General features: G+C 48.9%; 2 protein-coding genes and 1 long non-coding RNA gene across 16 annotated transcripts in view; 1 reads left to right on the plus strand and 2 right to left on the minus strand.

Moving 5' to 3' along the window:
* LOC144316149 (uncharacterized) overlaps positions 1-993 on the minus strand; it is a 37,185-nt gene extending 36,192 nt beyond the window's left edge. The window contains exon 1 of one of the 2 annotated variants that reach the window (XR_013381980.1): positions 195-993. This is a non-coding gene — a long non-coding RNA (uncharacterized LOC144316149). The remainder of the gene's footprint in view (positions 1-194) is intronic. The other variant, XR_013381979.1, reaches the window with a different exon arrangement.
* C6H1orf105 (chromosome 6 C1orf105 homolog) overlaps positions 1-9,961 on the plus strand; it is a 38,318-nt gene that overhangs the window by 6,123 nt on the left and 22,234 nt on the right. For 2 of the 9 annotated variants that reach the window (XM_077901684.1, XM_077901686.1), the window contains exon 2: positions 9,424-9,509. The exons of 1 other annotated variant lie outside the window; for it this stretch is intronic. In XM_077901684.1, the coding sequence (XP_077757810.1) occupies positions 9,424-9,509 (86 nt within the window). 6 more of the 9 variants (XM_077901685.1, XM_077901687.1, XM_077901688.1 and 3 more) reach the window with 6 other exon arrangements.
* Positions 3,714-8,442, minus strand: PIGC (phosphatidylinositol glycan anchor biosynthesis class C). Of its 5 annotated transcripts, none has more exons than XM_077901680.1 (2): positions 8,326-8,436; positions 3,714-5,106 (listed from the first exon to the last, which is right to left on the minus strand). In XM_077901680.1, exon 2 carries the CDS (start codon positions 4,886-4,888, stop codon positions 3,995-3,997), a length of 894 nt encoding a protein of 297 aa, XP_077757806.1. In that variant the 5' UTR covers positions 4,889-5,106; positions 8,326-8,436; the 3' UTR covers positions 3,714-3,994. The 5 variants fall into 5 exon arrangements, 4 of the variants coding, with proteins under 4 accessions (XP_077757806.1, XP_077757807.1, XP_077757808.1 ...); XM_077901681.1 differs by having other exon boundaries at positions 3,714-5,138; positions 8,326-8,428; XM_077901682.1 differs by having other exon boundaries at positions 8,253-8,385.

A 9,961-nucleotide genomic window follows, 5' to 3' on the forward strand; every position in this document is an offset into this window, starting at 1 on the left:
CAGCCTTCTAGCTACTGGCAAATCATCTACAAGCCACATCATGCCATAAAAGCAAAGCACACCGGCTGCTCCATAGCCCTATCTTTCCCTGATCCCGTCTATCCCAACTACAAGCCCTGATGCCATTTTGGAGGGACAGGCAAAGCTGCCTCCTCATTCCTCACTTGCCACCACCACCTTCCAACCAGCCTTACCTATTGATTGACAGGAAGCAGAGCTGGGAGAAAGGAGTGCAGAGAGGGAAGGCCTAACAGTTCCCTATGCAAGTATTTGGTTTGGGATTTTAATTCCAACGTTACTGTAATGGCTTCTCCCTTCCCCCACACACCATAATATTCTCTGAAAATCTAGTTATAAATATTCTGCTTGCACTCTCTCAGTGTAGCTTAAAGAGACTGACCACATCACTGTACTTAAGTAATGAGTAACCTTCACAACAACTGTCACACCAGGTCATACCCATCATTAGCTAGGCCCGCATCCCTGTGCCAGCAGCAACCCAAAGCAGCATGCTGTAAGTGAGCCCCATCGTCCCCTAGTAGTACCAGTAAGAGCTTGGGATTTCTTAGCACTTTCTTACAAAATATTTATGGCTTATTTGTATTTTTTCCCCAAAACTTTTTGGAATCTATTTATATTCTTGGTCTGGGAAACTTCCTGGAGTTACATGCAGAAAATTGTATTTTTCATTTGTCTTCAACTTGCTCTGCTTAAATTTCAAAGGGTGTCCTCTCCTCTACCTCATGACTTAGTGAACAAATTAACATTCATTTTGACCCTTTTCAGTTTTATAGGTGATGACTGTGTATCTCTGTTGAGACTTCTTCCAGGCTGTGATGGTTCAATTCTCTCATCTGTTTTCATAGGGCAGTCCTTCTCTGTGGTTACCATTTTGATTTTTTAATTATCCTTCTGTGATCCATTTCTAATTCCACTATAGCTTGGTGATGAGGCAACTGATTCTGCACAACAAACTCTAAGTACAAAAGCACTAGATTTTGTTTAGATCTCAATACCCTTCTAGATTATGCCCAGAATTTGGAGCCAATGTCCTCCAGACATATTTGAAACACTTTAACCTAACTGCCATCTCAGGCACCTCAAACCTCATGTGTCCCATTCTTATTTTTCTATCTACTTCACCTCCAAACCTGTTCTCACTTTTTTCATGGAATGGAACACAAATCCACTCAAGGCAGAGGCCCCACTCATCCACTAGTCCCTTCCATTTCCCAACACAAGTCTCCCAAGATCTCAGACAATCTAGCCAAGACCCTCATCTCCATGCCCACCATCATCACCACCCTTAGTCCAGATGGCCACTCTTCACTATTGCCACAGAGCCTCTGAAATTCAGCCTGAAAACTGCTGCCAGAATTTTATTTATATATATGCATAAAAGTGTTTGGTGGGAATCTTATGTCCCTTTTCAAAATCTCCTTAATTTGCATTGACTATAGTATAGGGTAATTCAAAGTATTCAGCACTTTCAAACCTCAAGCCCTCTCCCTATGACCCATCTATTCTGTGGTTCTGTCCATCTTCAGGATGCATCTAGCCTCTGCACACTTTGAATGTACTGCTCACTCTGGTTGGAATATCGTTCTCGCCGCCTTTCTACCTGAAATGAGTTGGCTGCCCCACCCTTATACCCTCACATCCAGCCCTCAACTCCCCATGCCCCTGCCAACTGCACACTGAACAACCACCACCAAACTGAATAGGATCAGGCCTTGGGGGGGTGGGGGGGAGGGTGGGCTCCAAATACTATATTCAGTGTGATGGAGAAGAGCTGAAAATGACAGCACAGGCACATTAATTCATCCCACTGAAACTATTCTTGAAAGTGCTTCAAATCTGGAGAACTTTCTGCTTATCAACATGGATACAGTTGCTACGTGAGTTTCCTAAATAATCAGAAACCCATTCAAATAAGGCAAATGTACTAAAATATAACCCCAAAGCACACAATTTTACCCATTCTTCAGCCACTAACACCTGGCCCTGTTCCTGATCTGAACCATGGAAGTACGAGCCAATTTGGGCCATTCTCAAGGCATGAAGAAGCCACTTCTGACCTAGGCAGTAGTTGGACGTTTCAAGCTCAAGTCAGTTTCCAAGATCCCTCTCTCCCCATGAGCCAGTGTCCTTGGAATTTCAAAAGCCATCTCACTGGCCTCAGGGAGAACTACCCATTCTAACGAAACACCATACTCATCAGTACAAATTAAAATCAGAAAAAGAATGATATGAAGTGACAAAGCTCACAATATTAGTTCACAGTCCTGTTCAAGACATTTTTTGAGAAATCCATGTTCAGAGAAACTAGAAGTAGAACTCTTTAGGAAAACTACTGACAAAATTTCTGACATGACTTGCCCCAAATGAATGATTTCATGAGATACCAACTACTCTGGGAGGGGACCTGAATGCATTTTGTACTTTGTCTTCTTCAAGTCTTCCTACAGATCAACTTGATAACAGCAACAGCTGACACAAATGTAGTGCTACTTGTCCAGTGTTCTTCAGAGCACTTTGCATAGATTTAATTATCACAATTCTAGAGGTAAATACCTCCATTCCCACTTTATAGATGAAAAACCTGAGACATAGAGCAATTGCATAACTAGCCCAAATTCCAATCATCTACTCCCTCTGTAGATAAGCTGGGTTGCTCCCAATGACCAGCAGTATAAAACTCAAATTCCTGAGTATTCAGACCCATTACTCAAACCTCCCGTTCCAACTTTTCCTCAAATTCCCATAATCCTAAACTCCGATAAAACACTTTCCCACCTTTGTGCTTGCCCTGAGAATGCACATGGCACAACGGCAGCCACATGTTGCATCCAAGTATGGCTTTTGTCCTGATATAAATTGGGCAATATTTACAGGTCAGATTTCACATTAAAAGACACATTCGTGGGGCACTTGGGTGGCTCAGTGGTTGAGCATCTGCCTTTGGCTCGGGTTGTGATCCCAGGTCCTGGGATCAAGTCCCGCATCCCCACAGGGAGCCTGCTTCTCACTCTGCCTATGTCTGCCTCTCTCCCTGTGTCTCTCATGAATAAATAAATAAAATAAAATAAAAAATCACATTTGCAGCTATTGAGATTTCATTTAGGATCTTACTCAGAATTCTAAAGATCTGAAGCTAGGACTGATTTCCAGCTAGAAACCCTCAGCTGGAGCAGAGTAGTGGCTGCCTTCACTGGTCGGGCACACTCCATCCAGCATTCACTTCCCATTAGTCTCATAAAGTCAGCCAGCTTCACTTGTTCACATTAATGACCTGGTTCCTAATGACCTTTGCCACTTTGCCCTAAACCTGAATCCCACCTGAAACCACAGACCAAGCTCAAATGCTATCTCCTCTGGCAAATGTTTCCTAATTATTCCAATTGTGGTCTCCAGCTTCTTTGAATTCCCCTAGCATTCTGATTATGTATCACAACACACCACACTCTCCTTTGGACTTAAGTGTGTACATGTTTCACTAAAACTAATAGAAACTCTGAGTCAAGGTTAAGTGACCAATTCTGGGATCTAAGGCAATAACACAACACAGAATCCAGGATTCTAGGACCTGAGCTCTAGATAAATAAAGGTAGAGAGAAGTGACTTTACACATAAACACATATATTTTCATTCTCTTTTCACTCTTCATGCCCCTTCTGTCAGCCTTCTTACAGAAAAGTCATGAGACAACTTAATGGATGTTATTTTTTTAATAAATAGAAGCCACACCACTTCATTTGTTACAGCAAATGAGAGGCAAGAATTGAGGAGGGCCCCAGAAAGCATTTTCATCCACAAAATAACAGAAAGGACAAGCATCTTCACCACCCATGCCTTTGGTTAGTTCTTTCTTTTGACTGCTGTTCCCCTACCCACATCAGTATGTTGTTTCCAGGATGGGACTGTCTTCGAATCTTCTACTAGTTGGGAGGCTAGTCTATCAGCTTGCCTTAATAACAGAATGGAAGTCTCTAACTTAGCTGAGAAACCTGGACAGGTCTTCTTTGATTTCAGCCTCATCCCAAGGCCCATGAATGTTTTCTTTAAAAAGCTGCAGGCGAATGAGGTAGAAAGGGCAGAGACAAGAGATGGAAACCAGCAGAATGGCAAAGAGGATGGCTCCCACAGCACTAATGGACAGTAAACCTCCCAAGGCTGAAAATGCGAAAAGCAACGTGACTCCCACGTAGCTGCATGGAGTACATGCCTTCAGTTTCTTCTGTAACATGGGCCACAGGGCAAAAATCTGGATGGCAAATGTCACCATGATGAAAGCATGCAGGGACCGGGGCAGGCGCGACGCCAGGCAGACAGAGGCAAAAATGGCCATGTTCAAGGACAGTGTGCTGGATACAATGGCAGCGTTGGCGCCATAGTCAAAGAAAATGAGGTGGCCCAAGAGCATAAAGACCGACATGGCATAGATGGTATCGGTGCTGACAGACTCTGTCAGGGTCTTCAGCACTGGTGAAAAACCATATGTGAAAGTAATGAAAACGAGGGCACTCTTCAAGTCAGCCCACCGGGTCCGCCCGCTCTTTTTCCGTCCTTCACCTCCATCGATGAGATCAAACAAAACATAGCCAATCAGTGAAGAAGCCAGGCCAGTCCCAAAAAGCCAGTGGGGCGCCAGGAGGCCCTCATCCATGTACCACCAGATAACCACAAAAACACAAACGCTGCACAGCTGCTGTACCACCACACTGGACTCAAATACCACAGCCCAGTACTGGTACTTCCGGGCGTAGATGTTTTTCCGGAGCTCTTCCAGGAAACGCCGGTCCACATAGTTATCAGGAAAGGGCTGCCGCTCATACAAGACCTTCTGCCACTTGATCTCCTTTGTGTCAGTTACAGGTTGGGCACACATTATCCCCTCCTTCAAATTCAGGCCAGTTTGAGCTCCCTTCCAGAAGTCCAGGTGGTTCTTGTTCTTTACACAGTTTTGCAATAAGACCTCTCTGGAAGTTCCATGCTGTGTTGCGGTTCAAAGTGTACCGACCTTCCCTTGCTTTCAAAGGCAGCAACCCGGACGAGGCCTCAACTCGAAGAGTTTGTTCCCGGAGGCAGGACGATGCAGCCAAGTTCCTGGAAAATGAGAGACTATGAACCTAGGAAAGCTGTCAAAGGTCAAGGGAAGGACTGAGTTAAAAATCAAACTAATTCAGTTTATTAAAAGTCTGAGCAAAAATACATGCGGTGGCTGTTTTATAATTATGGACGTTAACACTTCACATCAGATTTTAATTATAATCCCACAGATAACAACAGACATCTGTCAGCTATTACTCTCTGAGCGCCTACTATGTGCCAGGTGCCTTCTGGAGCTTCTTTCGTTTAATCCTCTCCTTTCAAATCAGCATTAGCTCCACTTTAATCAGTAAAAATACCTGAGATTCAGATTGCTCAGACAACTTTAGCCCAAATTAACAGTGGCGCCAAATTCAGGCCCACGTCTTTCCCCGGAAGCCTGAGCCTCACGTCATGTCTCCCTCAGGGGTTCACACATCCCTGAGGTCTGTGGATGGGCTCCAGAGCATCCAAAAAACTCTCCCTGTCACCATATCCTTGTGGCTGCAATTAGTGCAAATTTCGAGGAATAGGATCCGGAGCTTTTATTGATGGAGACCTCAAAGGCATTATACCAAAAAAGGAAAAAAAAAAAAAGAAAAAGGTACCAGTGATGCCTGGGTGGCTCAGCGGTTGAGCGTCTGCCTTGGCTCAGGTCGTGATCCCGGAGTCCCGGGATCGAGTCCCGCATCGGTAGGGAGCCTGCTTCTCCCTCTGCCTGTGTCTCTGCCTCTCTCTGTTTCTCATGAATAAATAAATCTAGAAGAAGAAGAAGAAGAAAGAAGAAGGAGGAGGAAGAAGAAAGAAGAAGGAGGAGGAAGAAGGAAGAAGAAGGAGGAGGAAGAAGGAAGAAGGAGGAGGAAGAAGGAAGAAGGAGGAGGAGGAAGAAGGAAGAAGAAGGAGGAGGAAGAAGGAAGAAGAAGGAGGAGGAAGAAGGAAGAAGAAGGAGGAGGAAGAAGGAAGAAGAAGGAGGAGGAAGAAGGAAGAAGGAGGAGGAGGAAAGAAGAAGAAGGAGGAGGAGGAAGGAAGAAGAAGGAGGAGGAGGGAGGAGGGAGAGGAAAGAAGAAGGAGGAGGAGGAGGAAAGAAGAAGGAGGAGGAGGAGGGAAAGAAGAATGAGGAGGAGGAGGAAAGAAGGAGGAGGAGGAGGAAGAAGAAGAAGGAGGAGGAGGAAAGAAGAAGGAGGAGGAGGAGGAAAGAAGAAGAAGGAGGAGGAGGAAAGAAGAGGAGGAGGAGGAAAGAAGAAGGAGGAGGAGGAAGGAAGAAGGAGGAGGAGGAGGAAGGAAGAAGAAGGAGGAGGAAGGAAGAAGGAGGAGGAGGAGGAAAGAAGAAGGAGGAGGAGGAGGAAAGGAGGAGGAGGAGGAGGAGGAAAGAAGGAGGAGGAGGAGGAGGAAAGAAGGAGGAGGAGGAGGAGAAAGAAGGAGGAGGAGGAGGAGGAAAGAAGGAGGAGGAGGAGGAGGAAAGAAGAAGGAGGAGGAGGAGGAAAGAAGAAGGAGGAGGAGGAGGAAAGAAGGAGGAGGAGGAGGAAAGAAGGAGGAGGAGGAGGAAAGAAGGAGGAGGAGGAAGGAAGAAGAAGGAGGAGGAGGAAGGAAGAAGAAGGAGGAAGAGGAAGGAAGAAGAAGGAGGAGGAGGAAGGAAGAAGGAGGAGGAGGAAGGAAGAAGGAGGAGGAGGAGGAAAGAAGGAGGAGGAGGAGGAAAGAAGGAGGAGGAGGAGGAGGGAGAAAGAAGGAGGAGGAGGAGGAAAGAAGGAGGAGGAGGAGGAGGAAAGAAGGAGGAGGAGGAGGAAAGAAGGAGGAGGAGGAGGAGGAAAGAAGGAGGAGGAGGAGGAGGAAAGAAGGAGGAGGAGGAGGAGGAAAGAAGGAGGAGGGAGGAGGAGGAGGAAGGAAGAAGAAGGAGGAGGAGGAAGGAAGAAGAAGGAGGAGGAGGAAGGAAGAAGGAGGAGGAGGAGGAAAGAAGGAGGAGGAGGAGGAGGAAAGAAGGAGGAGGAGGAAAGAAGGAGGAGGAGGAGGAGGAAAGAAGGAGGAGGAGGAGGAAAGAAGGAGGAGGAGGAGGAGGAAAGAAGGAGGAGGAGGAGGAGGAAAGAAGGAGGAGGAGGAGGAGGAAAGAAGGGAGGAAAGAAGGAGGAGGAGGAGGAGGAAAGAAGAAGGAGGAGTAGGAGGAAAGAAGGAGGAGGAGGAGGAGGAAAGAAGGAGGAGGAGGAGGAGGAAAGAAAGAGGAGGAGGAGGAAAGAAGGAGGAGGAGGAGGAGGAAAGAAGGAGGAGGAGGAGGAGGAAAGAAGAAGGAGGAGGAGGAGGAAAGAAGGAGGAGGAGGAGGAGGAAAGAAGGAGGAGGAGGAGGAGGAAAGAAGAAGGAGGAGTAGGAGGAAAGAGAAGGAGGAGGAGGAGGGAAAGGAAAGAAGGAGGAGGAGGAGGAGGAAAGAAGGAAGGAGGAGGAGGAGGAAAGAAGAAGGAGGAGGAGGAGGAAAGAAGGAGGAGGAGTAGGAGGAAAGAAGAAGGAGGAGGAGGAGGAAAGAAGGAGGAGGAGGAGGAGGAGGAGGAGGAGGAGGAGGAGGAAGGAGGAGGAGGAGGAGGAGGGAAGGAGGAGGAGGAGGAGGGAAGAAGAAGGAGGAGGAGGAGGGAAGAAGGAGGAGGAGGAGGAGGGAAGAAGAGGGAAGAAGAAGGAAGAAGAAGGAAGAAGGAAGGAAGAAGAAGAAGAAGAAGAAGAAGAAGAAGAAGAAGAAGAAGAACAACCAAAGACAACAGTAAACCGCACAATACAAAAAGGCACGAGCTCCCGGTTTAGAATCTCAAGGGTCTTCACCCACGAACCTCGCGAGCTTAACCAACTTTAAAGAGCTCGCGTCCTGGCGGGAAACTCTCGCGAGGCCCGCGGACGACGACCCCTTCTCCACAAGGAAACCTGAAGGAGGCAGAAGGACCCGAGTCCTCCCTCCAGCAAGCCCGGGAAGGCGACTCCTACTGCCCGACCTGACTCCCTCCACGGAGACCACGGCGAGTTGGGCTGCACCGGCCACACGCCCTGGAGCCCCGTTGGCGGCCGCAGGGCCCCCAGCCCAGCGCGCTCCCGCCGTCGCCCAGGGCAACGCCCCGCCCCCCTCCCCCCCCCCCGCGGGGTCGGCCAGGTGTCCCCGGGGACGCCCCACTCCCCCTCCGCGGCCGCCGCTCACCGGCCTTGCGCCTGCGCGGGCGTGGCGGAGGACAAGGAGGCCCGGAAACGCGGACGCCCGCCCGAGGACCCACCTGCCCGCAGCTCCCGGGGCTCTGCGGCCGGACGGAGGCGGCCGCCCACTTCCGCTCCCATCCGGGGCTCCGCGGCGCTCGCGACGCCGGCCGAGCACTTCCGGGTCCACCGCCCCCCGCCCCCCCCCACCCCCCCGCGGCGAGAGCGCCTTTCCCCGGCCGGCGGAACTGCGGGGGTCGCTGCTGCCCCCTGCCGGCGACCCGCGGAACTCCCGGCTCCTCTCCCGAGGACGCGCCGCTCGGAGCCTAGGAAAAAGCAAGCGCCGCAACGAAAGGCTGGATTATTTGGGATCCGAACGCCGGGGGACACAGGCTGGGCTGGTAAAGAGAGACTGTAGAGCCGACTCTTAGGCGCTCCTGTTACTCAGTCAGGCCCTCAACTGGGGACTTGCCACGCATCCGTGCATTCGCTGGACAGGTATTCGGAGAGCACCTGCGAGCACTGTCCTAGGGGGGCTCTTGACACCACAGTGAGTGGAACCGAAAATCCCTGCTCTCCTGCAGCTCTCTGTCTTGTGCGTTGACCTGGAAAGTGATGATATCTTCCCAAGAGGACAAAGCCGAGGCTCAGAGACATTGTGAGCTGTCCCAAAGCCACCAGCTGGAAAGTGGATTAACAGATTAACGTGCCATGTCCGCGGCTTCAGCGTGTTGTTCATTCCTCTTCGGTGCCTGGAAGGAATCGGGAGCGGAGGGCCCTGCGGCTGAAAACAGTCTGGGACTGAACGGGAGGCTGCTGATAATTCAGCCGGCTGCATAGGTGCACAAGCAGATGGAAGTAATAAAGAAGCAAAGGGATAGGTAGAGTAGAAGGCCAGGTATAGAGGGCACAAAAGTCAGAAAACCTGAATCCACCTATGAGCCGTGTGACTTGGCAAATCACAACGCCTGAGCTCTGATTTCTTCATCTGTAAAGTGGAGATAACACTGTTTGCTCTTGGATCCTTTATAGGAGACTCAAAAGGCCCTCGTCATAAAAATGTTTTGTAAAGTGCTGACTTTTATATAGCTGCCATTAGCTCACTTTGGTTATTGTTTTGATGGCAATGTTCAAATGCAATAAATTCCACGGAATGATCTCTTTCCATTTCTTTCCAGGTTTCTGTTCCGAAATTTGGCAAGATTCCTTGGCTTAGCGAGGCCAGCCTCATAAACAAGCCATTAGTGCTCAGCCTCCCCAAAAGGTAAATCACTCAGTCACTGAAGCCAAAGGTTTCGAGAAAGATGTCACAGAAGATGGTTTCTGGGGCAGTTATCAGAGGGGCAAATCTGGTCAGTTGAGAAACTCAAGATGAGTGCTCAAAGCCCAGAAATGGCCTGGGTTTCTCAGACAAAGCAGGCACTGAGTATAGGCTTGGCAGGGGGGAGGAGATCTCAATGAACCTCCCTCTCTACAACCACCACTCAACAATACAAAAGGATTTTGCCCCTGGATGCTACCTCTCCGAACACTTCCATCCTCCTCTACATCTTACTTTTTCTCCTCTGCTTTAATTTGAAATTTTCTCATTTTAACCATCAAAAGTCTAGACCCATAAATGGCAATCTTTAGAGAGGAGCGACTGCCCGTATATCCCTTTGGGACAATCTCCTCCAATCTCACCAGTCCTGCCACTTCCAAACCAACAGCTATGGA

The sequence above is a fragment of the Canis aureus genome, chromosome 6, assembly GCF_053574225.1.
Source record: "Canis aureus isolate CA01 chromosome 6, VMU_Caureus_v.1.0, whole genome shotgun sequence".
Taxonomy (NCBI): Eukaryota; Metazoa; Chordata; class Mammalia; order Carnivora; family Canidae; genus Canis; species Canis aureus.